Source organism: Rhinolophus sinicus, linkage group LG03 (genome assembly GCF_036562045.2).
Source record: "Rhinolophus sinicus isolate RSC01 linkage group LG03, ASM3656204v1, whole genome shotgun sequence".
NCBI lineage: Eukaryota > Metazoa > Chordata > Mammalia > Chiroptera > Rhinolophidae > Rhinolophus > Rhinolophus sinicus.
The window spans coordinates 172,628,865-172,656,839 of NC_133753.1; the positions used below are offsets into that span (position 1 = coordinate 172,628,865).

Genomic DNA, 27,975 nt, shown 5'->3' on the forward strand with positions numbered 1-27,975 from the left:
GCGCCATGCGCAGACTCAGTTCCTGGAGAAAGATGGCGACAGCCGAGAAGCAGAAACACGACGGGCGGGTGAAGATCGGCCACTACATCCTGGGGGACACGCTGGGGGTCGGCACCTTCGGCAAAGTGAAGGGTGAGGACCCCCGGGGCAAGCCACGGCCCAATCCCAGGACCCAGGCGACTTCCGCTTTTCACACCTCTTCATCCTCCCCCGGCCCCGGCGTTCCTCGTCTCTCGGGCTCCGCAGCCCCGGTCCTCCCGCCGGCGGGAGCGGAGCCCAACGCGGCCGCCGGGCTGCGGCGCGGCCCTCCCGGGCGGGTGGGGGTGGGGTGGGGACCGGTCACCATGGCGACGGCGGCGCCAGGGGCTGGTCCGTGCGAGGGGCGGGGATGCGGAGGTGCGAACTTTCTCAGGTGGGCGGTTGGGGGCTGCGCGGCGCGCTCCGAGTGCAGGGTGGGGGCGTCGGGGTCTCCTCCCAGAGCCCCGGGAACAGAGGCTGGTCTCCCTCCGCTCAGGACCAGCCCATCAGTTCCCTGGCATTCTTCAGCATTGTCCTTTTTTCTGTCCTTTTTAGAAAGGCTGTCTACTCACCTGTTCAGGCTGATTCTCCAGTGTGAAATCTGTTACCCGCAAAGTCTGGGGGTAGCTTAGAGAATTATTTAAGAAAAAAAGGAAAAAAAGCCATCTTGTCGGAAAGGATAACTAATTTTTTTCGGAGCAGTTAATGAACATAAACTGGTCCAATACTTGTGATGCATGGTTTATATTCAGAATGCAGACTCCGTGCCTTTCGTGTGTCTGAATTACCAGTTTTGCAGTGTGTATGCCAAACCCGGTAGTTAGTGTAGATGTTGTCTCCAGATAGTTTATTGGTTCATTAATGCAGCTCCTTTCCATGTGTTTTCACAGGATATTTATATTTTAATGAACGATTTAGTGCACATCATTTGATTTTTTTTTTTTTTTAAGAAAAGTGTGGACTATCTTACTCTTGTGTTTCAACACGGTATTTGAAAATAGCAAACTTGCTCCAATCCACCAATTGTGGCACAAGTTTAATTGCAAACTTTGTGACGCATAATTTTTTTAGGTATTTGACTTTGTTATTAGGGATGATGCAAAGGAAGGAAATACGGAGCTGATAATAATTCATGCAAAGGCTTTGAATAAATAATAGCGTGTGATTTGAATATACTAAGTGCTAGGTAAATACTTGACTTAAAAGAAAAAAAAGTTTGTGAAAGTCTGTACAGTGAATTAAATTAGTCTTGCTCTACCAGAGCTAAATAAATATTTTCTGATTTTATCTAGGGATGGAAGAGGAGAATCCTTCCTTCTCTTGTCCTTTCTGAGTCATAGAACTGGAAAATTGCTGTATAGCTCACAGGGAAGCAATTGCCTAAACCTTATGAAAATCGGCAAGGCCTACAATGTAAGAAAGTAAGAAGCAAATGCCAGAATAGGGTAATAACAGCCATTAGGGTGGGTCTGTATTAGGTCAGAAAGATGTTTCTGTGTCCTTGAAGTTACTTATTTTGGCTGTGCTGTCTCTACTTTTATGTTAGCATTTACGAACTTCTTTCTTTTAATTTACAAGTAGGTGTCGTGTTTCCCCAAAAATAAGACCTAGCTGGACAAGCAGCTCTAATGCATCTTTTGAAGTTAAAATTAATATAAGACCCGGTATTATATTATATTATAAAGATATATAATGTGTTTATATATTATAAAGATATAATATTATAATATATATTATAAAGGTCTTTATATAATATAATACCGGGTCTTATATTAATTTTTGCTCCAAAAGACGCATTAGAGCTGATTGTCCAGCTAGATCTTATTTTCGGAGAAACTCGGTATTTGTAAGAAATGCTCATTAATGCTGCCAACATAGTGATGACAGTCTTGATGTCCACTCCTCCCAGAGTTCTGCTTGGATAGGGATGCTCATCATTCTCCTAATACAGATCTGAGCAGAGTCAGGTCTCTTTTTCTTTTTTGTTAGGTGGCTTTTGGCATGGCAGATAGGAAAGCAAGAGGAGATTTTTTGTTTTCTGGATTTGATCTGTGTTGTGGCTTTGACATGAATCCCTCCAGTGACCGCTGTTCCTTAACCTTCACTCCTCCACATGTGCCTCTGTTGAAGTGTCCCACACACTGTCAAAGTCAGCAACCTCTCCAATTTAGCAAGGCCAATAGTAGTCAAAGGATCATAGGTTTCATAGGTATGGTTCAATTTGTTCATAAATAGTTGGTCAAAATCCTCAACCATTGCATTTTTTAAGTTGTTAAATAGGTGGGATGCTTTTTGCCCCACGTAATAGAAAATCCAACTCAGCTTAGCCAAGAAAATCTCTTCCCTTGGTTCTCTCCAGAGCAAGGAAGTCCCAACGTACCTCTCATGAGTCTTGTTGGTTTATCCAGTCCCTCTGGCCTGGGATGCCTTGTGCCAATGGCTTAAGCCTGTGTTCCTAAGTAGGTCCTAGCAAGGGAGATGGAATTACCCTTGGGGGAATATGGCCCACTCTTGGATGTGTGTGTGTGTGTTGCGGGGGAGGGCATTTAAAAAAATTACTTTTCAGTTGCAGTTGACATTCAGTATTACTAAGGGCATCTTCTTCTGAGGTACTTGGATGGTGTGAGGGGACAGGATAGATACCTACACAGAAATAGGTATTATTAGGAGAGAGACAGGGGTACATAGATACTCAGTGAGCAGACAAAATTAGCTAGTTTACTGGTGACATTGGTAACTTACACTGGCCTTAATTTGATAAGAATTCTTATGACTAATATGATTAGCCATATATTTCAATGGAGACAATTTGGAGTAGATAGAGCTTTTGAAATTAAATATGTTGGTGAATTTAACATAGAAAAGAAATCTAGATGTGATATTGATATACAGAAAAATTCCCAATGTCCATGCTTAGAGGAAGCTTAATTTTTGGGAAGGAGTAGAACTGTAAATTCATAGTGATTATTTTTTCCTGTTACAGGCTAAAAAAATCCTTTGGTGAAAATAACATTTTGAGGGGAAAGTTTAAACAGACAAGTAGGGTTAATTTGGAATTATGCTTGAATTCTCCTGTTTTACTTCTAAGGTATTGTTTTTTTCTGGTTGTCAAGGTGTTAGTCTCTACTCTCGTGCTGGTCCATTCCCCTTTCCTCCCAGATAGAACAGTTATAAAAGCATGAATGAACAAAGTCATGTGACTACTGCAGTAAATTAAAATGGCAGTTTTTGTTAGTTTTCCAAGAGAAGAGAAGGCTGTCTTTTTAGTAGGGTGGGTGGTCTTTGGCAAAGAAGTTGTTTATATATAGAACCTATTAAATTGGTGAGTATTTCTACATAAAGCTGCAATTTCAGGTAAATAGGTGACTTTTTTTTGTGAATGAATCACAGTGGAAGTTATTTACACATTTCTTTAATTAAAAAAATCTGTGTATGCACTAGAGCTATATATATCTCAGCATGAGTGAATCTCAAGTATGTAATGTTAGGCCACAAAAGCATAAGTACAAGAATATGTACAGTCATGTTATTTATATATATTTAACAAACATGCAAAAACACTCATACATTGCTGGTGGGAGTATAAATTGGTACTGCCTCGATAGTGAGAGTATTTATTAAAATTAACCCAGTAATTCAACTTCTAGGAATTTACTCATGGAATTTATCGGGCTCACACGATAACGCCCAGGAAACCGATTGATATTGTGCAGACCATACCCATGTATCCGAAGGGTTTTTTGCCTGAGTTGTAGGTAACAATGTGGGAGATGATTCGAATCTGGGTAAAATGAGAATACAGACTTCAGGGTGGCCAAAGAACCAGAACAGATGTTGGTACAGGATAGGGTCTCCTTCTCCTGTGGTGTCAAAGAAGGTAGTATTTAGGTTGCTGTCGGTCAGTAGTATGGTAATTCTGGCGGCCAGGATGGGAAGGGATAGCAGAAGGAGTACAGCTGTAATTAGGACGTACCATACGAAGAGTGGTGTTTGGTATTGAGAATAGGACGGGGATTTTATGTTAATGATTGTAGTAATAAAATTGATGGCCCCTAAAATGGAGGATACCCCTGTCAGGTGGAGGGAGAAGATACACTCATGCATGTGAAACAATGAGTTATTCATTGCCATATTGTTTGTAAATGCAAAAGATTGGAAGTAACCTTTCTAATAGGACAATAGTTAAGTTACGGTTTATAAATACTGTGATATACCTTGGAAACTAAGAAAAAAAAGGATACTTTATATATTTAGAGAGTAATTTCCAAGATGTATTTTTAAGAGGAAAAATAAGGGGGTAGTAGAATAATGTTTATAGTATACCTACTATATATATAAAAAGCAGGGCAAATACGTATCTAGTTGTAATTGCTTGCAACTGTATAGAGTGTCTTTTTAAAGATAGACGTGAAACTGTTACAGTAGTTGTTCAGGAGAGAACCAGGTAGCAGGTATATTTCACTGTATATCCTTTTGTACTTTTGAATTGTGTAGTGCAGCTATTATGTGTTCAAAAGAATACAGAAAATTAAATTAGAAAGGTAAACATGAAAAACAATGTTACATTGTTTATGGATTCATTTGTGGGAAAGACAAACACCACATTCAAGATAGTGGTTACCTCTGGGGAGAGAGGAGGGAGAAAGATCTGGGAAGAGTCCTGCTGAGCTTCAGTTATATTTATACTGTTTTGTTGCTTAAGCTAGTGGTGGGTGAGACATGGGTATTTGGTTTGCCTTTTGGGAGGCCTGAAATGTTTTGTTAAGAAAAGGTAGCATTCTCAAATTTCCACCTATAGCTTTTAAAGTTTAACTCCTCTCCAGGATTGTGTTTTCCATAATACTTTTATAAGTGAGATTTTTATTCTTTTAATTTTAGAGTGGGAATGAAATCATTAGGTTATTTTAATATCTTCAGTAGATATTTCTGTCTTTGTGACATCTCTTTACTATTTAAAATCCTCTTTCAAAGTATGATCTTGTTTCACTTCAGGATTACTTATCTGATTAGAAAAGCATTTGTTACAACGTTTTACAGTTTGTAAAAGTTCCCTTTAGAGAGCAAGAACAGGTTGTTACTACCGTGTTCCCCCCCTATTGTATTGTATTGTATTGTATTGTATTGTATTGTATTGTATTGTATTGTATTGTATTGTATTGTATTGTATTATACTGTATTATATTAGTTATATAAGATCTGGTTTTATAGTAAAATAAGATCGGGTCTTATATTAATTTTTGTTCCAAAAGACATATTAGAGCTGATGGTCTAGCTAGGTCTTATTTTCGGGGAAACACGGCTAATACTTAGTTGACTAACCTGCTGTGATGAATTCTGGTAACTTTTCCCATGAATTATATACAGGTCTTACATGGCAGAAATACCTGTCTTCTATTTCATTCAAAAGCAGCACCTTAGCACTACTGCAGAACAGTCACAGTGTGCAGAATACAATTTTGAGTTTTGGAAAAGGGGGGAATTCTCTTAGTAATGCATATTCCTGACAAGGTCCATTTACGACATCGATTGACTGTGGAACAGCAATTAATTTGGCTGCAGCTGAGTTTAGTCAATGGAGAATCTTTAGTCTAGTTTTGAGAAAAGAGTTCAGGTTTTGCTATTGTACCAAGCCCTTTTTCCCCTCTCATGCACAGTGATGGTCGGGTATAGTGGATAGGTCAGAAGACTCGGAGTCAGAAAACCTGTCCCAACGGAATCACTTAATAGCTTTACCTCCACAAATTGCATCATCTCTCTTTGTCTCATATTACCTGCATCACAGGTTTATTGTGAGGCTCAAATGTGGTAATATGTGTTTCCTGAACTATACGACACTGTATTTTCAAAAGTATTATGCTACTGAAATTCTAATATTGAAATATTTTAGTAATTGGGATCAAGGCAAATATTTCTGTTCCTATAAGTAAGGGAAACATAACAGATTATGATCATATGATGGCCTTAAATTACCAAGATTGCTGGGAAGAAAGAGGGAGGAAAAGAATAGTCAGAGGGATACTGCCTATACTGAAAGAAAATATTTTAGTCATCAATGTTGGGACATTTGAAAACCTTGGAAAGAAAAACCTGTATCCAGTTAAGACTGGGAAATACCAGGTTAAACAAATTTTAACAGGATTCTCTACTACAGGGCTTTTCAGAGCCTTTACTGTGTTAATATGCATAGTGAGAGTTTCCAAAAGAGAGAACATACGTCCTTTCCCAGGACATAAGTCCTTTCCCAGGACAGAAAGATTATGAAATCTTTTTCTGTGGAGTTTCTAGTGCTAGTGTTTGGTAGAGCATACTTTAGAAAATCTATTATAATTTTAGTTTTATGACTTTTCTAGCCCGTAGAAAATTAGAATCCCCAAATTAGAACGCTGAAGAGGGGGCTGTAAGAGTTGACTCCTGATAGTCTGTGAATGATGAGGCACAACTTCAAAGAGCAGAACACCACACGCTGGAACCTAATAGTCTAGGAGCGAGAAGTCCTATCCAGGTAAGTAACTCCTATGGATGTCACTGTGTGAGGGCACAGGGGAGTAACTAATGCTCACACACCCTGAACACCTGCTTGGTTCTGGCGTCATGTACAGTGTGTTCCACTGAAGAATACTTAGGCATGTGTTGTACAGTGTAGAAAACCTGTTTTCAAAAATACTATTACTTTTGTTCGCTTGTTAATGGTGAATATCATATTTTAGAAAACTCACTTATAAACTGATAAACTTAACTGTATTCGTTTCCTAAGGCTATAGGAACACAGTACCACAAATTGGGTACCTTAAAACAACACATTTATTCTCTCACAATTCTGGAGGCCAGAAGTCCAAAATGAAGGTTAGCAGGGTCACAGTCCTTTTGAAGGTCTAGGAGAGAATGAATCTGTTCCTTGCCTCTTCCAGCTTCTGGTGGCTGCTGGTGTTCCTTGGCTTGTGGTAGCGAAACTCCAGTCTCTTCCTCCGTCTTCACATGGCCACCTTCTGTGTGTGTGTGTGTGTGTGTGTGTGTGTGTGTGTGTGTGTTTCTCTCCTCTTCTTATAAGGACACCAGTCATTAGCTATAGTGCTCACCCTAAATCTAGAATAATTTCATCTTGAGATCCTTAACTAATTACATCTGCAAAGACCCTATTTCCAAATAAGATTGAGTTCTGAGGTGGTGCCAGGTAGACATGAATTTGGGGGGAGGGGGCACTATTCACCCCACTACACTTGCCATTCTGTTTTGTACGCTTATAATTTTATGCTCTTCATTTCTTCTTAATAATGCCTTAAGTTTTGAGGAACTTTTAAATTGGTTTGATAGAATGGATACAATGTCTTCTTGGTATCTTGTCTTAAAATACTGACATTGACATAAGGTGGGTTTTTAAGTAGACTGGATTCATTTTCTCATATAGGAGAAAGGTCATAGTAGCAGTACCTGGCATATAATAGTTGCAGGTACTCAACAACAGTTTCTTAAATGAACGAATGAATCAATTTTTAGAATAATTCTTATTAGTATAGGGGAATTCAGTCTATTTTTTGAACTATAAGACTATAACTTAAGGATTCCTCTAATATGTTAACTTCTATTTGTTATATTAAAAGGATATTTATATTTGTGTTATTAAACTGTATAATGTCCTTTTGAGGATTGTCTTTTTTAGAAAGTTACCACATTTCACTTAGCTATTTTTGGAAACAGCACAAGTTTTTGAGACAGACCTAGATTCAAATTTTGGCTTTGCAAGTCACTAGCTGTGTAACTTTGGGCAATTATTTCATCTTCCTGTGCTTCATTTATCTGTAAAGTGTTGCTAGTTATACCAATCTTCCAGGGTTAGTGAGAGTTATTCATACATCTGGGTAGGAAGTGGGTATGTCATGAATATTAACTAGTAAATTGTATACCTAAATTACAATATAGTATATGTCACCTAGATTTAAATTTTTAAAAAGTCTTCATTTAAAATTTATGCTCAAGTAAATGAAGCTGTGTTTTGCCTCTGTGCTCTCCTATGACTGAACAAGTATTCATATAGTATTTAGGTAGTAGTGGAAATCCCTGCCAAGGACTTGGTGCTGTGGTATCTGTGTCTAGCAGTACTAATCTGTTGAAAAAGTCAGGACATGGGTTGAACTTTGGAAGCCACAATTCTCAGGATTGGTGATGATTGGAAGGGTGAGGATGGAACAGATTGGTGGGTTTGAAGTTTATGGGAATGGGAGCTAGAGGCATAGAAATTATAGCTATTATTTATTTAGCTCGTTATGTGCGAAGTGGGTATGTCATGAATATTAACTAGTAAATTGTATACCTAAATTACAATATAGTATAACATATCACCTAGATTTATATTTTTAAAAAATAGTCTGGGGGCGGCTGGATGGCTTAGTTGGTTAGAGCGCAAGTTCTGAACAACAGGATTGCCTGTTCCATTCCCACATGGGGCAGTGAGCTGCACCCTTCACAACTAGATTGAAACAACTACTTGACTTGGATCTGATGGGTCCCGGAAAAACACACTTAAATAAAAGTTTTAAAATTGCCTTTAAAAAAAAAAGAAATACCACCCTTAGTGCTATTCTAGGACATTGACCACCCTTTTACTGCCTTAAAATGTTCTCATGGCTTACGCAGCCATGAAAAAGGAATTACTGTACTAATTTCTCATTAAGAAAAACAAACTAATCACTATCCTATCTATTTAGTTCTCAGTGTCTTCAAGTATGCATTTGAACCATCTCTTTACAGTTGCTGTTGAGGCACCTGTCCCCTCCTGCCACCGGTTCAATTTTTGACTATTTATATAATCATACTTTTGTGATTTCTTCTACTGTTTCAAAAGTGAAGACGTATGCCTTTATATTTCTAATTAATTTATAATTTGATGAAATGCTCAAGTATTAAAAAAGTTTTGAGCTATATCTTGATTGATTATTGATTTCATTCCGTTTATCCTTTTTTGGGAGGTGGGGGAGCTTCTAAGATGGAATAGTATTCTACCCCTTATTACTCATAAGTCGAATTTTACTTGATTCTCTATTCCCTTCCCTCCTATTCTTGCTAGTTTCTTCCTCATTTTCTGGTATGTGTGCCATAAAATTTTGCCACATTTCTGTTGCAATTTACTGCTTTCTAAATGATTTTAATTTTTCTATTGCAAAATAGGTCTTGCTCTGCTCTTATTTCATAACTTCTGTATTCTCCTGTCACCCTGAAATAGTTAATTTTTCTTAAAACATTCATTTCTTGGGTGAGCTTCGTGCATATTCTCCTCCCCGCCCCTCCGTTTTATTCTTTTGCACTGTAAAATGAGTTTGTTTTCCTCATGTTATAGTTATTGGTCATCTTCAGAGCCCAGGAAGGTCTGCGGACACCGGGTTGCTTTTCGTCTGTACTGTTTTCCCTGGCAGCATTAACTGTATTTAATGCCAGATGAATGAATTTGAGAAAATGTTTTGAATCTCCTATTCCAGTACCTTATTTAAGGACAGAATATACGTCTAGAGTTTTGGATAAGCCCCAGTTCTTTCTTAAAGTTAACTGGGGTTGAGATTAAGTTGAGCAGGGTATGATATGAGAGGAGACTGGTTGATTTGTGATGAATTGGAGTTCAGGCCTAAATGGATTCCGCTTTAATATTCTTTCCAAGTCTCAGTCAGCCAGTATTATCCAGTATTGTGCCTATTTCCCAGTCCTGTTTCAGCTGTGCAGTTAATGAGAAAAGGTTCCTAGTAAGCCAGGGCTTGGAGATGTTGGGGGTAGTTTGGACAGGTGAGACTAGTACTTCTTCAGGGATTAATAAACTAGGTCTCAGAAAGAAGATACTTCTGAGTTGGGTTTTAACAGTCAAGTTGACTGTTCTTAATCACATCTGATTGGTATTGGAGATTGCAGAAAGCCTTATCAGAAATAAGAATGTGCTTGATTTCCACAGTTCATTTTAGCTGTGACATAGGGTTTTCTTCCTCACTTATTTCATGTATATTTTTATGAGGTTTTGACAGAAGTAAATCCAGTGCAATCTGTTAATCTGCCGTCTTTGAGGAAGCTGCTATAATTTCTTAGCCATAGATGGTTTGGAGATTAGTTGAGCTATATTATATATAAAGGGTAGTTAAACTTAGAGATTCCTTTTAAATTGGAGTAGTTTAAAAATGGCATTTTTACCTTAGGATTCTGTGATAATCCTTTTGGTTAGAGGAGTGTGGGGACAGAGCCAGGAGTGCAGTTTCCAGGCTCTCAGCCTCACGTGGAAAGGTGCTGGCTCAGGGAGTAAATGGCCATCAACTGTGATTGGATGGCCATCAGCTGTGGCTAGTTGGCCGTCAGCTGTAACCAGTGAACCACTGGCCACTAATATAACTGCTGTGGCTACGCTAGCAGGAAATGGGGGCCAGCAAGAAGGTGTGGCTGAGCTAGCAAGCGGTGCAGTGAGGGTTGCGAACAGTGTGGCTCCTGCTTCCTGTGTCTCCAACCCAGCCGCCAGCAAGAATATAGTGATATGACTCCCCTACCTATGGCTCCGTGGGTGTTCCTTTTTGGTCTCACCGTGTCCTGCGTTCTTGTGTGGGGAGTGGGAGCTGAGACCCCGCAGGCCGCCCTGCACGAGAAGGAGACTATGTTGCAGTTGCACATTTGCTCATTTGCTGCAAAGATTTACGTTGTTGAGGTATTTTGTGAAGGTTAAACAAGGATCTGGACGAAATGAAAGTTGAACTTAGGTGGTAGGTTGTATTCATGAAAAGGAATGAGAATTAGGACTCTGATGTAAACAACATTTTTCTTTGAGCCTTATTTAACAAAGACTTTTTTCTCCCATTGTGAAATGTCTATAATTTGACCTTGGATTTAACATTAATTAAAATACTTGAACAAAGTAGCAAATGCTTAAAAAAATTCAAAATAATGAGGAGCTACCCCATCCCCTCCTCTACCTCTGCCAATTTGCAGGGCTGGTGGTGGGGCAGAGGACCCCATCACTCATTGTCTGAGATAGCCTGGTGGGGAAAATGTTGAATTGCTGAAAACTGTTGAACCCGATGGTCTGTAGGTTCTCGTCTGAAATCCCAGATCAAGCAGGAAAGCCTATTAAGATTGGAATAATGAGAAAAATTATTTGTTTAAAATAATGTTTTAAAGACAAGTTTAAAATATTAATGTTGAGTATACAACTAAGAAATAGTAAAAAAAATATTGTATTAATCTACTAGGGCTGCCATAACAGAATACTGCAAACTCAATGTCTTTAACAACAGAAATTAATTTTTTTCTTATTTGAAAAAACAGAAAATACATGCTCGTGAACCATATTTTAAAAGGTTCAAGGGGTTATGGACAGGGGAAGTTTGTTTATAGCATGAGGGAATTTTTTGAGATGATGAACTGTTCTGTATCTGATTCTAATGGTGGTACACCAATTTCTACATGTGTGAAAATCCACAGAACTGTATACCCAAAGAAAAAAAGTTCAATTTGTATGTCTGATAGTTAAAAAAAAATGAAAGAGAATTTAACAGAATAAAAAAGTATACAGCAAAAAGGAAGTCTCTCCTCTTTCTCCCTTAGCCTCCCAACTTTCCTTCGTGGATAAATCAACTGTTACCAGTTTCTCATGTATTCTCCCACTTAATCACTCCTAAATATGTAAACATTCAGGGGTATATCAGACAGAATTGAGCTTAAATTTGTTTTGGTATTTTCTGAGAATGCTCAGATTATTACTCTTAGAATATGTCTAAATATGTTATTTATCAAGCCTGGCACTAATTTATTAAAATGATTTCTCCTACAGTTGGCAAACATGAGTTGACTGGGCATAAAGTTGCTGTGAAGATACTCAATCGACAGAAGATTCGAAGCCTTGACGTGGTAGGAAAAATCCGCAGAGAAATTCAGAACCTCAAGCTTTTCAGGCATCCTCATATAATTAAACTGTAAGATCCGATTATATTAAATATACTCATATCATTTTTTTCATGCGTTTTTGTTAACCTGCTTAATCCGACAAGTGAGAAAGATAACTGACTTTCCTTGGTCTTCTCTGAAGGTTTTGAAGTTTCTTCCTGTTCCTGTCTTTATCTAAATCCGTTCACGGTCACTTCAGCCCCTGTTCCTGTTTTGCGCTTGTGCTTATCAGCAGTTATCTTTCTCATTGTCTTGTCTTCTGGATCAGTGCCCTTCTGATAGATAATGCTCGAACTCCCATTGCTGCAGAGCCAACAATGATGCTAATAAAAGCTCTTGACCTCCAAATTTCCACATGATATACGTTAGCCCCACTGGAGACAGTGCCTCAGAAAGGGCTTTCCCCCATGATGCTTACATCTGATAAAACAAATAACAGAATATCAGGAATACAGTATTTCAAAAAGGCAATAACATTACTGTTGTTTTACACTTGCCAGTTGTAGGGTCCTCAGATCATATATTTACTGCTCAGCTTTATTGTACAGGCCATAAATGAAAACTGCTTAGACTTTTGTAATGAACTGGCTGACTCAAAATGTTTCCCTGTCACCTCTTTTCATTTGTTGAGGTCCGATGACCCCTATATATACATCTGCTCTGAAACCTCTTCCCTGGCCTCCAGACTCGTATGCCTACTTTACATCTTCATCTGGATGTCCACGAGGCACGTGAAACTCGACATGGCTGGAACTAAACTGTTACCATCCAAAAGCTGCTCTTCCCCCCAGTGTTCACCGTCTATTAATACCTGGTTCCTCAGGGCAGAAGCTTAGGAACCATCCTTAACATCCGTTTCTCTCCCTTCCTGCCATCCATTCATTTCTTCCTTCAGTGTATCTAAGGATCTGACTGCATCTCGTTCCTCATTGCCATCAGCCCAGCCTGAGCTCCCTTCATCTCATGGCCTGCTGGGAGCCTCCTGCTTTCCCTTTACCATCTATACTCAGTTCTTCACATCACTCCCATACTTACCGTTTTAATAGGCCAGATCACATGACAACGGCTTAAAAGTTCATCTTCCTTAGAAGTAAAAGCCAAAGCCTCATCATGGCTTGTAAGGTGTCTGGTCTCCAGTTGTCTCTCTGACTCCACATCCTGTTTCCCTCTCCCAGCTCACTCTGCTCTAGCCTTCTTACCACTGCTTGACCACACCAGGCAAACTTCCACCTGGGGGACTTTGCACTTGCTGTTCCCTCTGCCTGGTTCACCTTCTTCCTAGATAACGGCAGTTTGCTCCCTCACTTCCCTGAGACTCTGCTCAAATATTACTGTATCAGAGAGGCCTTCCCTGAACATCCCGTATGAAAGATTCCCTTAGTTTGCTCTGTTTCTCTTCGTAGCACGTCCCACCACCTGACATATTGCTTATTTATTTAACGTTTGTTTCTTGGCTCCCAGAACATGAACTCCACGAGGGCAGAGTTTTATTTCCTGCAGTTTGCTCAGCTCCTAGCACAGTACCTGGAATATTACAGGTGCTTAGTAAATATTAATTGAATGAATGAATATACATGTTTTAATATTGGTAGATAATGTTTTCTCTCACCAGGTACCAGGTCATCAGTACACCATCTGATATTTTCATGGTGATGGAATATGTCTCAGGAGGAGAGCTATTTGATTATATCTGTAAAAATGGAAGGGTAAGCAGTTCTGATTTAATCCTGTATCTATTTTGTAACTCCCCTTATCCCTTACTAGCTTCAAGATATCAGAAAGCAATTTTGTTAAAAGGTCTATTTAGTAACCAATTTCCTTAGTCATATATTTGTTTAGAATCTAGAACTAGTAAGGACCTTAGAGATTATCTCCTTAGCCTACTTACACAGATGTGTTAACTGAGACTCACAGTTTGTATATTTGTTCAAGGTCACATGATTTATTGACAGAATTGGATTGAGACCCCAGAACTCATGATCCTCAGACTTAATGCTTTGGGGGCATACAAATACTTTTAATATATATCTAAAATATATTATTTAATACTTAAAGATCTAGGCCTTACTGGTCAAACCTAGCCACATTTAAATTGCATTCATTTTTTGGTTTCAGAAATCTGATGTACCTGAAGTAGTAAGAACAGGCTCCATGAAGGAGGTAGGAATTAGACGTAAAGAATTTAGAGTTGGAAGGAACTTTAGAAGACATTTCGAACGTATCTTAAGTTACAGATACAAAAATTGAATGCCCCCTGCCCATACCTTTTCTCACATCTGGATTATATGGTATGGAAAAACCTCTTTCTGGAAGAGACAGATCTAGCACTGAGAATCCAGTTTTTCCCCCCTCCCAATCTAAAGGTCTTTAAATCATTCATTCATTTGTGCTATATAGCATGTTTACTTTCATCAAAATCCAACTCATTAACCAAGTTAATTTTGATTAACATGATTCATTTAAATTTCAGGTATTCCCCTTCTCTATTCACTGTAACTGTGCCTCCCCCCACCCCCATGTTCTGCCTGGAAACATGGAAACAGGCACAAGTTGAATTGGTATCTTGTTTTCCTTCTCCTTTTGCTTCCCTTTTACATTTCTTGGTCAGTTTGCTTTACATTATAGGAATTTCCTTCAGTTTTTACTTGTTGCATATTAAAATTTCAGCTGTCATATTTTCTATATCAAAGATCTTTCTTATTTTTGAAATTTTCTTTTTCTTTAAATAGCTTATTTTTGCTCCACAGATGTAATAATCTTGTATGTCTGAAGATGACCATTAATTAAAAAAATTTTTTTCTCTTCTTTTCTCTGCATTGTTTCTGTACGTTCTGTGCTCCCTGCTCCATTCCCCCCCTCCATTCATTTTATTGGTCTTTGTCTTTTGTGTATTGGTCCTTCCTCAGATGTTTGGTGATTCTTGGTTGTCCACTCATTTGAGAGTGAGGTACTAAATGCCAAACTTACGTGGGTGGAACTTATTGTAGTGGCCCTCCCCATAGGTTGATTAGGTAGGGTCCTGTCCATTTTATTAGGGTATACCAAATGTCAATAATTACAAATTTCTTTCCTTAGATAAGATAGCTGCTTCAAAAGAACCTTCCAATTTCCTTGAGGTCATCATCTTAGCTGCCAGTACTCGGAAGCAGAATGGGGAAGAGGGCTGCAGGTGTCACTAGTTAGTATGTTGACTTTCACTCAATGCCCATGTTTTCCTTCTGGTGCCTCATCCCTGCTTGGCTTCCTTGAGGAGCTGGGTCATCCTTATTAAAGAGTAAATCATGGGTCTTATTTCCCAGTAGGGCTGAGTTTACAATGTCTTACTTCAACCCGTTGCCTTGTTTTCAGCCCACCTCTCACTTCTACCTTTAGAAATTCCTAATGATTCCAGTTTCTGAGCCTTTCCAGGGTTCGGTGTGTAGACAAGTTTATTATTGGTTTCTGTCCCTGTAGGCTTAGGTTACTGGCTAGTGAAGTCTTTATCACTGTTCACTCTCCAGCTTAGTGACTCCTCTTGATTTCTGCTGTCTCTTCTCTTGCTCTTTTTGTCCTCATATGTCATTTTAATGATATTGCAAGGAGTGTAGACAAACAGTTCAGTATGCCATGTTTAACTGGAAATACGCTTTGACTTTTCTAATCTTCCTTTGTAGATTTCCCCTTCTTCATCCTTTGTACTGTATTATTAACATGTATAATCTTCATTTTTGTAGCCTATCTAGTTATTCTACTTCTTAAATTTAATCAGTTAACTTGCTGACACATTAATATTTTCTTTAGAGGAAGGGTATCTCATGGTACTTTGATAGTTTTCATTTTGCATTCAAAAAAATTATTTCATCTTTTCTCCTAGATTATCCATGTCACTTAAGGTATAAGACTCTAGTTTTAGAATGCTGATTTGTGACCTGTGTTAGAGAATTGCATATTAGAGTCCTTTGCCTAGAGGATTAATACCTTATTTATTAAAAATGACTTCTTGGGAGCAGGAAATGTTCAAGTAATGGTTATCACTAAAGGAAAAAAACATAAGAAAACATGGATAGATGGAAAGAGAAGCTTTTAAAGAATATTTTAAAAGTAAATGCATAAGAAATACTTTTTTCAGTAAGCAGATTAAAGCTAAGTGCCTTTATGTTTTATGAAATAAATGAATTAAGGATTTTCTTTTGTTAAAATTAAAACGTTTTATTTCAGTACATATAATAAGATGGTTGCTTGATAATTCATTAACAGTGCTTAAATGTTACTTCCCCACGTAGTCTTAAAATAGTATCCCCACCACAACATAACACTGTGCCCTTATCCTGCTTTATTTTTCTTCAAAGCACTATCACTCATTGATGTTATATTTACTTGTTTATTGTGTGTTTTCATCAACTGGATTAGGTCCTTTGTCTTATTCATTGCTTTATCACAAGTGTCTAAAACAGTGCATGGCACATTGAAGGTGTTCAATGAATATTTGTTAAAGGAACGGACGATTAAATGTTTTGAATTTGTAGGTGAAAAGATGCCTAGTTTTGACTCGTTTCAAGTAGAAATTGAAATTATTTGAAATAACCCATGAGCTATAAGGAAAGCAAGCTATTACAATGTAGTCATGAGAGGGATAACATTAGAAAGTTGAGTTACTGATTTGGGTTCCAAGATCCTCTTAGCATTTCTGTTTTGTGCTGCATATATCTCCTCTGCATTTCCAAAGTATCTCCTGAGTGAGGTTCATTTGGAAGGTTTCATGCATTTTGGCCATTTTATAGGTTGGAGAATTATAAGTAGGATGATTTCTTTTGAAAGACACTTTTAAGATGCCTCTCTACTTTTCTTAGCTGGATGAAAAAGAAAGTCGACGTCTGTTCCAACAAATCCTTTCTGGTGTGGATTATTGTCACAGGCATATGGTGGTTCATAGAGATTTGAAACCTGAAAATGTCCTGCTTGATGCACACATGAATGCAAAGATAGCTGATTTTGGTAAGGAGATTTTTATAGCTTCATATGTTCATTATGTTTAACGAACATCAGTAGCATTCTTCAGATAACTTTTACTTTCATGTATAATAATAGAGTGAGTATCCCAAAGTAGTATAGCCTCACCATTTTGTTCACGAGCATACAGAAAGGAAAAAAATGAGGCATTCTCTTTTTTTAGCTTTATGTCTTTAAAACTGAGTTTTGTGACAGTATGTAAACAATTTAAATTTGTGGCAGTAGAGATAGAGACATTTGAAAGAGCCTATTATGTGTAAAGGAGAAGTTAGTGACCTTATTTCCAGTGTGTTGTTTTGATCAATTATAGAGCAAAAGGAAAAAGACTGGGTGGAGTTAGTTATTCAAACTTTGAAAACCAGAAAGTAAACTATAAGGACAAAGTTATTTTGGAAAAAAAGGTAACATATTTTAAATGATAGAAAATAATTTCAACTTGAGGAACATTATTTGGATTGTTAAAAATGAATTTACCTTCTCTTTATTTCCTATATAAATTGTCATTCACATTATTAAACCTAAGAGAAAAGCAACTTTCTTTTGCTTAGCTTCAGTTCAGATCAGAGGAGACTGTTACAAATATCTTCCTCAGTTTTGAATATATAGTTTTTAATCTATAGATTAACTAAACAGTGCCAAGAGGCCCCGAGCTGTTTTTTTATTTGTTTCTTGGTGACTGACTAAATTATTTGACCTCCTTATTCCTCATTGTCATAATTATTTTTGTAGAGTGCATTTTTGAGAAGGCAGAGGTGCCTTGACTTCAAAATGATTATTATGCATTTTTTAAAGAATCAGAACAAGGGTTAATAGAAACTTTTAATTCTCATCTGTTCTACATTTTTTTCTTGTAATTTTTGTATTAATAAAACTTAAACATGCCAAGTTTATTCTAGTAACCAATAGCTTAATATATACTCATTAAACTCCAAAAAATTGCACTAACTTTAAATGTTGAAAAATTTCAAATTATAGGGCGCAATGGAAAACTATTTGGGAACAGTAAAGACTGTAGGATTTTGTTGTAGCAAAGAATAAAATGATTTATTACTTTATTGCAAACTCAATTTTACTGTTTAATGGAGTTTTGTTTTTATTTTTGTCCTTGGGAAATCTTGAGTAGTTGATTTTGTGCATTTTCAGGCCTTTCAAACATGATGTCAGATGGTGAATTTTTAAGAACAAGTTGTGGCTCACCCAACTATGCTGCACCAGAAGTAATTTCAGGAAGGTAATATTTGACCTCCTCCCCTCCATGCATATGTAATTGTCTTTTTCTCCTAGATTTTGTTAGTCTATAATGTATAGTGTTTGATTCTAGTGAAAGGAAAGAAATTTCAGACTTGTTTTTTTCTTTTCAAAAAAGTGTTCTTTAAGAATAAAACATAAGAGATTAAGGACTCCATTTAGAGAGGAGAATGTTGGTATCCAAGTCAATATGATATTAAAATACTTAGATGAGAGTCCATATGTACATTTTTTTTGCACTGGTAGAAGAAATTGAAGGTTTAAAATTAGTGAGTTTTAAAGATAGGTAAGACATTAAAAAATTGAATAATACAGAAATATCTAGTAGTTAGAAGTGGCTTACTGTTTACTTAGGTGAAGAATTAAAAGTGTAATGTGTAGGGGTGGCCAGTTAGCTCAGTTGGTTAGAGCGTGGTGCTGATTTGATCCCTACATGGGCCACTGTGGGCTGCGCCCTCTTTGAAGGAAAAAGGAAAAAAAAGAAAAGTGCAATGTGTAGCTTTAATTTTTCAAATAGATGGTATTTTGTAGTAGCTTAATGTTTTATGATAAGGTGTCCTGGAGAATAGGACTCAAGTAAAAAATAAAATCTTCAGACTTCATTTTGAATTTTCATTTTTAAAATCTAGAGACTGCAATATTATAAGAATTCTAATCTCTCAATTTACCAACCTCATGTTTGAGAACACGAAGATTTTTGTACCATACAGCGTTTTGAATAGTTTAGATGATAGGAAAATTTAAGTTTTTAAGAGTAATTGTTTTTCACTATAACACTGAAATTGAAAGCAGAGAAGGTTGATTTTGTTTAGTAGTTTTTATAATTAACTTTTATTCAAACCACATTTCTTTGACTGTTTCACATCCTTATATTAATTCAGAATGGAAAAATTTTGTAGTTTTTTCTTCCTATTTTCAAATGCTTGCTTAGCCTGCTCAGAGAAATTATATTTCTGTAAAGTCATGGCTATGAATAAGGCAGAAGTATCCTAATTTTAGATTTATCAAGCTTTATCTCTTTTAAAATTAACTTAATGTTCAGAATTCTTTATAAACTGATTTCATCTGTGTTGTCTAAATTCTTCTGTGAAGAAAACAATTCAGGATCTAGATACCAGGGACAGTGCTAAATAAATAAAAAGAAATGTATTGTAATTATACATATATGCAATGGGCCATGACTCAAGTCTAACTTTCCTAGTTTGGATAAAGCTTTTCTGTGAGGGCTGGATTAATGGAAACTTTTACTTTCAAAATAGTATTTATTGATCATTTCAACAATTGATTTGACCAATTTAAAGAAATCTTTTCTCCGAAGCCAGACTTTGGATGGGTTATCTAACTAGTCTGCACCTAATCTAGTGTATTGCAAATAGGAGTTTAGAATCTTCTGTGAACCAGTTAGCTTGGCTTCCTTCCACAGCCTCTGGCCCCTTTTACCTGGGTAGGAGGTCTTGGGTTATTTGGGAGAGAGGGTTTAGAGTCCATTAGTAAAGAATATTCTCAGGTATGAAAGATCATTTAATCTCTCCTCTGTAACCAAACAACAATAGTTTTAAATTTAGGGATAATCTGTTTTGTTCAAGGTTTGGCCCTATTGGTTGGGTCTCATGGAGGACCACAGGAAGGTAATAAGAACAGAATTTTACCTACAGTCCATAATTTCGCCTCCCCCTCCTTCTGCCCCCCTCCCCAACTCTGGTTAAAGCCATTGTTTCTCAGTCTAGTTGTGTAGGACACAGCTCTCTTGCCCATGCTGGTATTATGAGCCTTGTTCTCCCCTCGGCTCCCGCCAGTCGTCGGTTGGCCGCTCACGGGAGCTCTTGGCAGCTGCCGGCCACTCATGCTGGCTGCCAGCCACTCCTGGCAGCACATGGTAGCCCACAGCAGCTCAAGCCAACTTCCAGCTGCTCACAGCGGCCCAGCTCCAGGGAGAGCTGTTGTTCACAATCTTAGCTGTAGAGGGTGCAGCTCACTGGCCCATGTGGGAATTGAACTGGCGACCTTGGTGTTAGGAGCACAGCACTCCAACCACCTGAGCCACCATCTGGCCCTACAGTCTGTAATTTAAAAAAATTCTTGATTTTTGTTTTCAAATACTGATACAATCTTTTATGTGTAGTACATAGCAGCTATTATAGAAACTATATTCTGACTAATAATTACTTATGAAGTATCCATATTTAAAAGTTTTGATTAAATGATTGACACTTCAGTTACTAATGATTATTTAATCCACTGGGTATTTCCTGTTACAGATTGTATGCAGGTCCAGAGGTAGATATATGGAGCAGTGGGGTTATTCTCTATGCTTTATTATGTGGAACCCTTCCATTTGATGATGATCACGTGCCAACTCTTTTTAAGAAGATATGTGATGGAATCTTTTATACCCCTCAGTATTTAAATCCTTCTGTGATTAGCCTTTTGAAACATATGCTGCAGGTGGATCCCATGAAGAGGGCCACAATCAAAGATATCAGGTAATAAAGCAACTTGGAGATGATCAGATCTAATAGTATCAATGATACAAGTTAAGTGAAAGAAAAAGTTGTGGGACAGTATGTATAATGTAATCCTGTTGTTATGTTAAAAATAATGTATAGACTCATTTATTTAGGTATTTAAAAATACACACTATACTGGCTATCTTAGGGAAGTAAGATTGGTAGGAAGGAGGGCTTTCACTTTTTATTTATCTTTATTTGTTTTGAAATTGTAACAGTGAACATTATATTACTTTTTAAATTAAAAAAAGCTAATAGAAAATAAAAAAGACTGGTGGGGTGTTAGATTTTTGTAGTGGTTCTTTTAAGTTTTCTATAATATGCTTCATATTTGACTTTTAATGTATTCTCAGAATTAATACTTTTTAATAGTAAATTTATGTGTTGCTATTTGAGTTGTAATCTCATGAATTTTTCTATATTTTTTTCTTTTGTTCATCTCAAGGAATGTGAAAATTTTAATATAATCAATGACTTTTTTGGTAGTAGTAGATATTAAATCACATATGAAATTGCTGTTTTGTAGGTAAATTTATCAGTATTGCCAGTTTCATATGGTTCAACCTAATAGTTTAAATAAGTAAAAGTGATGGTGAAAAATCTTATAAACTTTGGGTGAGCCATTTCTGATGAAGACTTTACAAAAAAATCACTGCAAACTATGTTTCTTCTACCATCATTGTTTCCTTCCTTTTTTTCCTCCTATGGAAATGTCCCTTTGATCTTATAATGGCCAGACAGCACATCTGTCTGAGATGGAGGGACAAGGAAGAAAACAATCAGATGTAGATCTGGGAATAGTAAACAAGAAAGCATTAGGATATTGAAGGAGGAGGAAAGACTACATGTAGAACTTAAGAACTTGATCCCTTTCCACTTACTCCATATACTGTAGACTAGCTAAAAAAGAGAGTGTGAATATCAGGGCATGATTTTACTATCTGATGAAAAGGACAAATCATTTTCTAAAATTTATGTTTAAAAATATCTAAGTGAGATGATTTTTCTTGTGTTTTACACATTTTTGCCAATTTACATGTAATAATCTAAAGTATGGACATTTTCCTGTTACTACAGCCGTGCTTTCTCCCTCTTAAAATCAGGGAAGCTGCAGCATTTCTCCCAATATATACAATAAAATGTGAGCCAAAAGAGGAAAATTTCAGTTTAAAAAAACAATAACACAGCATGAGTATAAATATAAATGAATTCATATCGTAAATTCCCTAGTTACTTTCAGTCTCATCTTTACTCAGAATCCTTCTGACCCTGCCATTTTCTCTCAGGGAACATGAGTGGTTTAAACAGGATCTTCCCAAATATCTCTTTCCTGAGGATCCATCATATAGTTCGACCATGATTGATGATGAAGCCTTAAAAGAAGTATGTGAAAAATTTGAATGTTCAGAAGAGGAGGTTCTCAGCTGCCTTTATAACAGAAATCACCAGGACCCTTTGGCAGTTGCCTACCACCTCATAATAGATAACAGGAGAATAATGAATGAGGCCAAAGATTTTTACTTGGCAACAAGCCCACCTGATTCTTTTCTCGATGATCACCATTTGACTCGGCCCCATCCTGAAAGAGTACCATTCTTGGTTGCTGAAACACCAAGGGCACGCCATACCCTCGATGAATTAAATCCACAGAAATCCAAACACCAAGGTGTAAGGAAAGCAAAATGGCATTTGGGAATTAGAAGTCAAAGTCGACCAAATGATATCATGGCAGAAGTTTGTAGAGCAATTAAACAACTGGATTATGAATGGAAGGTAGGAAAGAAAGAGCATTCTGATTATTAGCACATTTGGCAAACCTGTAGTCTATAAAGTGTTTTATAAAAGAATTGCTTTTGACTTTATTTTTGTCCATCCATACCATACGTTAGGTTGTAAACCCGTATTATTTGCGTGTTCGAAGGAAGAATCCTGTGACAAGTACATACTCCAAAATGAGTCTACAGTTATACCAAGTGGATAGTAGAACGTACTTATTGGATTTCCGTAGTATTGATGGTATGTACATCACAAAACACCACAGATGACATGTTAGACCTTGTTACTTACTTTGGCCTTTTAGACTTTTATTCTTTTAAAGTTTCTTGAACTGTTCTTAGTAACCCAGTAGCAAAAGAATGGAAAATGTGAGATTTTTATGCTTTTGTGATGACAACATTTGTGAATCTTGTTATTCTGGTAATCTGATAATATATAAAAGGAGTATATATTATCCTTTTAAGATTATCTTGTAGAATCCTTAAATCCAGATGCAGTCTGATCCTAAAGTGATAGTTTCTGCCACATTTGTTTTTTGATGTGGTTCATTCTGGTAAGATAAAATGTTTTACTTAGAAATAAATGTTGACTTTTCTATATGTTTTTATTATGAAATAATTTTCATATCTGATATTAATAAATTTTTTAATTTTTCATTTAAGGATTATAGTTATTAGCTTTTAGAGTTGAGTCAAGGCACTGTAAATAGATTTGATTAGTAGCTCACAGTACAAGGAATTATTTGCTGAGTACGGTTTCTTGTAGGGTACTGAGAGAGAAATGTTTTGTATGGACTTCTGGTTATTCTCCTCTGAACCAGCCTTTTCCTCCTATCCTGACCCTAGAAACATAATCAGAAATATGCATCCATTATAATTTTTGTGGAGTTACATGATTCCAATTTTGTTTCCCTTTCAATAAAGTAAATAATGGATCACTTTTGTGTGAAACGTATAATGATTCCCGAGACTAAAGCATTTTATGTCCAAGATAACTATCAATTAGCTAAAAGTGACATTGCCAACCTTAAAGCTAGACTGCTGTACATTTCTATTACCAACTGTCTTAAACAATCACAGACAACCTGATGATCAAATCACTGAAATATTTAAAATTTTATATTAGGTATTTTAATTGGTCATCAGAATAATGACCCTACTTCACGGTAAGGTCTTAAAGTACGTTTGTGAAATTTATTAAAGAAACATTAATTATGTTGAAGACTGTTGTACTGTTTTAATAGTTTAAAAATGAAAATGTATACTTAGAATATATATCTGATTATCATTATGTGTAGTTTGGCAGAATATCTCCTTCTCAACTATTTTGATTGGTCATATTGAGGTAATAAATTAATTGCAGAAAGCAGACATTTAATTTTTTTTTAATTGGGAAAAATACATACCGAAGTATATGTATAAGTAGACTACTTAAGAGACTTACAGTAACTGGTATGATTATCATGACATGGTTTGAAATTTACATCAATGCAGATTTCCATGTATATGCTCTTAAACCTAACTTACCTTATCTATTAAAAAGCCTGTTGGAACACATTTGACTCATGATTCAAGTAACTATTCTTTCTCTACCTCGTTATGAAAGGGTATAGCTGTATATATAAAAGTTCTTTCACAAATAAAGCCTTTAATTAGGTAAATGTTTATGGCAGTTCTTCATTGGCCAAATAAATTAAGATATGTTGCCTTTTTTGTTCATTTAAGATTGTATGGAGTTATTAGGTTAGATTCACCTATGAACTTTGTTTTTATAAACTCAAAGATAGTATCAAAAAGACACAGGTTTGAGCTGTGATATGCTGGCCAATCCTGTTTGTCTGCTTATCTTTATGTCCAAATGATATTTATCTGCTAATGCATACTAATGCAGCCTGAGATACGGGATGGGTTTTATTTTTCTCATTTTATTTGGATCAAATTCTCAACCTTAGGTTTACTAGCATCTGTCTGGGTTTACCAATGGAATGACTGACCATTTATTCTTGTATTGTGTTCCCAACTCTAGTTTTTCCTTGATTTTTGTTCATTTCCTTGATTGTATTCATTGTCGCTCTTTTACGAGATCTTAAATCAAATATGAAGAGAAAGTGGGAGAGTGAAAAGCAGAGATGAGAGTTAGGTGACTGTTCATTTGTTACTTATGGCAAATCACTTAACTTTTAGGGATTTGTGTTTTCTTATTGATAAAACAGTTGGATGAGATGATTTCCAAGATTCCTTCCAAATTTTAAGTTCATTTATTCTATAATGTTAATATGGGGGATTAATTTTTATTGCTGGGGAATGATGATTGTTAAGCCCCCAAGTTCTTAGTTTATTGGGTTCTTAATCTTGGAATGCAAAATTGATGAGTAGCTACATACTGTACCCAGTCTCGATTAGCCATCAGAATACATGCTGTGGGTAAAAAAGGTGAGTGATTTATCAGAGATGCTTTGCCTGTATTGGAGATGGTATTCAAAACAGATGTGCTCTTGATAGCTGGTCAATGGTTACACTCAAAGAAGGAAATTAAATAGTAGTAAAAATTTTCTTTTGGGTGTGATGGATTATAATAAATTAAAATTTTTTTACCCAGATGAAATTACTGAAGCCAAATCAGGGACTGCTACACCACAGAGATCGGGGTCAGTTAGCAACTATCGGTCTTGCCAAAGGAATGATTCGGATGCTGAGGCTCAAGGAAAATCCACAGAAGCTTCTCTTACCTCATCTGTGACCTCACTCGACTCTTCTCCTGTTGACTTAACTCCAAGACCTGGAAGTCACACAATAGAATTTTTTGAGATGTGTGCAAATCTAATTAAAATTCTTGCACAGTAAACCTAAAACTTTGCTTATTTCTTTGATAGCAATAAGCATGCATAATAAATCATAGCCAAATGCTTCCATTTATAATAAAGTTATACATAATTATAACTGAGGTTTGGCCTTTTGGAATGCATTTTGCACAGGGATTGGAACATGATTAATAGTTAAAAGCCTAACGTGCAAAAATGAATTAAGATAATTTTGTTGTTCATTGTTCAGTAGGCATATAGCATAATATAACACACAAGAATATAGGTCTCAGGCTCACTTGATTTTTGGCTATTTTATATTTTAGTATACACAGGGCTTTGTAGAATATTAATTTACCATAAAGGCCTTCATATATTATTACATGTTGATGTGTTATATATTTGTTTCATAAATTTATTCAATAAATATTTGCCTAGACTCCCCAGAGAACTTTATGGGTGATTTTGTTTTCTGGACTCTTTAACTTTTTAAATAGCAAGTATCTTCCAACAGTAGGGGCAGTCTGGATGACTCTTCCATGTCCCCCTCTTAATATTCTATAGCATAAGTCACATCAAAGATAGGAGACACGTGAAAATTTTTTCTTTAGCTTGGTCAAGTCCAAAAACACACAGAACTAATATATTCAGATACTCTAGGCACTAAGTTTAATTTTAATTTGTCTCATTTTATTCTGTACATAAATTGCTCTTTTTGTTACAAGAGCTGAGTTGCATATACTGTAAATAAATCATGTTTTTGCCAATCTCACAAATTCCTCTGCTTATCATGTCAGTCAGTATTGAATGTATGCAAACATTTCTTGTCATTTGATTATGTATATTTTAAATTGATTCAGTGCACAAAAAGAATATCTCTTACTGTTTAAATGTTCAGATATACTTTTTATCCCACATTTTACTATAAACATTTTTAAAAACAGGAAATTTGAAAGGCTATAGGGTGTATACATGTGTATCTACAACTTGGATTTAATACTTATTAACATTTTGCCATATTTGCTTTGTATCTGTATGTATATGTAGATATATATATGTGTATATCTGCTTTGTTTCCCTGAATCATTTAGATGTTGTAGATATACTTATCACCCCTCAACTCTTTAGACATGTCCTAAAAATAATATTTCCCTTAAAAAACATAATTCTATTATAAAATTAGTAATTCCTTAATGTCATCTAATCATGCATATTTAGATTTCCCCAGTTTCCTCCAAATTTCTTTTATAGCTGGTTATTTCAAACCAGATCCAATTAGTTTTGGTTATGTCTCCTTAGTCAGGTATGACATTATTATTTTGATAAAATATGGAACAAATTGGTTAATTCTTCTAAATGGTCACAATTGTTTTGGATTTCAATTAGTTTTTAAAAAGTAACATAGGAACTTCCTAAAGATGCTCAATCTTCCTAAGATATCTGATTTACATTATCTTTCTCTTAGAAATAGTATTACATAATAGGTGTAAATGAAGATTTAAAGTCACCCCAGATAAAACTGGTATCATGTATATGCTAATAAATATTACCCATATTTGCCTTATACTATTTTAACTTCAAGAAATTGATTTTTTTGTATTAATCATTTCTTACATTGCAGTAGAGCTACCTTTTTCTCTTTTAAGGCTTAAATTTAGGGTTATTTTTGGCAAATACAGTGAGCACCTGTATAATCAGACAATAATGTACTCAAATGTCATGATAGCTTGCATAGTTACCGTAGTTATAGATTTGGCTCCAGCACTGAATTCAAAAGAAAAATCTTGGCTTCTTTTTGTCCAGGGATTGTTCTGTTCATTAAGATTCTCAAAGCTGTATAAAATAATAGAAGTACCATTTAAATATAAGTTCACAACTGTATTTGTAACTTGTATGTGGCCCTCTGTTTTGAAGATACTGATTTTACATAGGTTCTCTAAGTGCACCATTATTCCTGATGTTACGAACAGAAGACTGTATTTTTAAAGTTACAAATTTGTATATAGAACTAAGACATTGTTATAATGTCTCTATAAGCTGTTGTAGGGAAGGGAGGGGGACAAAAAGAGGAACCAATTAAATAGGACCTTCTAAAAATTGTTAATTTTGTAAACTTTGCTTCTTTTTAAGTTATTATGAGTCCTTTTAGTTACTGTTTTATTTTGAAGATATTTAAATATTGCACTTGTACACATAGTATGATAAATGCACAGACTATTGCAGTAAATTCTTTTTTAAGCTGGGATATTTGAAATGACAACTTTTGGTTGAGTATGTCAAGGTTGCATCAGACTTTTCAAAATTTTATGTAGTCAGCAAATTCTTCCCAATGGAAGATGTAAGCGAGTCAATGCAAATGATTTTTAATCTTTTTTTATTATCTTTTCAGCAATTTATATTTTTTGTGATTTTATGCAACCATATTTTTACTTTGTCTTGACAACTGAAAGACGTATAAGGTTTTTGCCAGAAATGTACTGTATACATAGTTTTAAATATAACAGATTTTACTGATATGTAAAAATTTTGCCATTAAAATAAATGATTTCTCACTGAGAGGAACTTTTCTACCAGGTTGGGGGATATGGGAGCTTAACATATCATATCTAATTTAAAAATAATTTCACTGAAATAAACTCCATTGCTTTTACTTTGATTATATTTTCTCGAGATGCTTTTGTAGTTTTTTCAGAGTTTTAATGATTTTATACAAAAAAATCCAGCCCTCTCATAACT

At 36.0% G+C, this 27,975-nt stretch overlaps 1 protein-coding gene across 4 annotated transcripts; it reads left to right on the forward strand.

Moving 5' to 3' along the window:
- On the forward strand, window positions 1-27,900 carry PRKAA1 (protein kinase AMP-activated catalytic subunit alpha 1). Of its 4 annotated transcripts, XM_074328971.1 has the most exons (10): window positions 17-132; window positions 6,369-6,520; window positions 11,807-11,948; window positions 13,532-13,625; window positions 16,749-16,893; window positions 18,052-18,139; window positions 20,415-20,639; window positions 21,950-22,436; window positions 22,553-22,679; window positions 25,038-27,900. In XM_074328971.1, exons 4-10 carry the CDS (start codon window positions 13,566-13,568, stop codon window positions 25,280-25,282), a joined length of 1,377 nt encoding a protein of 458 aa, XP_074185072.1. In that variant the 5' UTR covers window positions 17-132; window positions 6,369-6,520; window positions 11,807-11,948; window positions 13,532-13,565; the 3' UTR covers window positions 25,283-27,900. The 4 variants fall into 4 exon arrangements, with proteins under 4 accessions (XP_019592772.1, XP_074185072.1, XP_074185073.1 ...); XM_019737213.2 differs by lacking the exon at window positions 6,369-6,520 and having other exon boundaries at window positions 1-132; XM_074328972.1 differs by lacking the exon at window positions 13,532-13,625.
- The last annotated feature ends 75 nt before the right edge of the window (window positions 27,901-27,975 follow it).

Excerpts from the sequence above, each read along its gene's own strand:
- PRKAA1 (XM_019737213.2), top strand. The coding sequence starts at position 6 with ATGCGCAGACTCAGTTCCTGGAGAAAGATGGCGACAGCCGAGAAGCAG. Across the intron at positions 16,894-18,051 it reads TGCAAAGATAGCTGATTTTG|GCCTTTCAAACATGATGTCA; the intron begins GTAAGGAGATTT and ends GTGCATTTTCAG. Across the intron at positions 20,640-21,949 it reads GCCACAATCAAAGATATCAG|GGAACATGAGTGGTTTAAAC; the intron begins GTAATAAAGCAA and ends ATTTTCTCTCAG.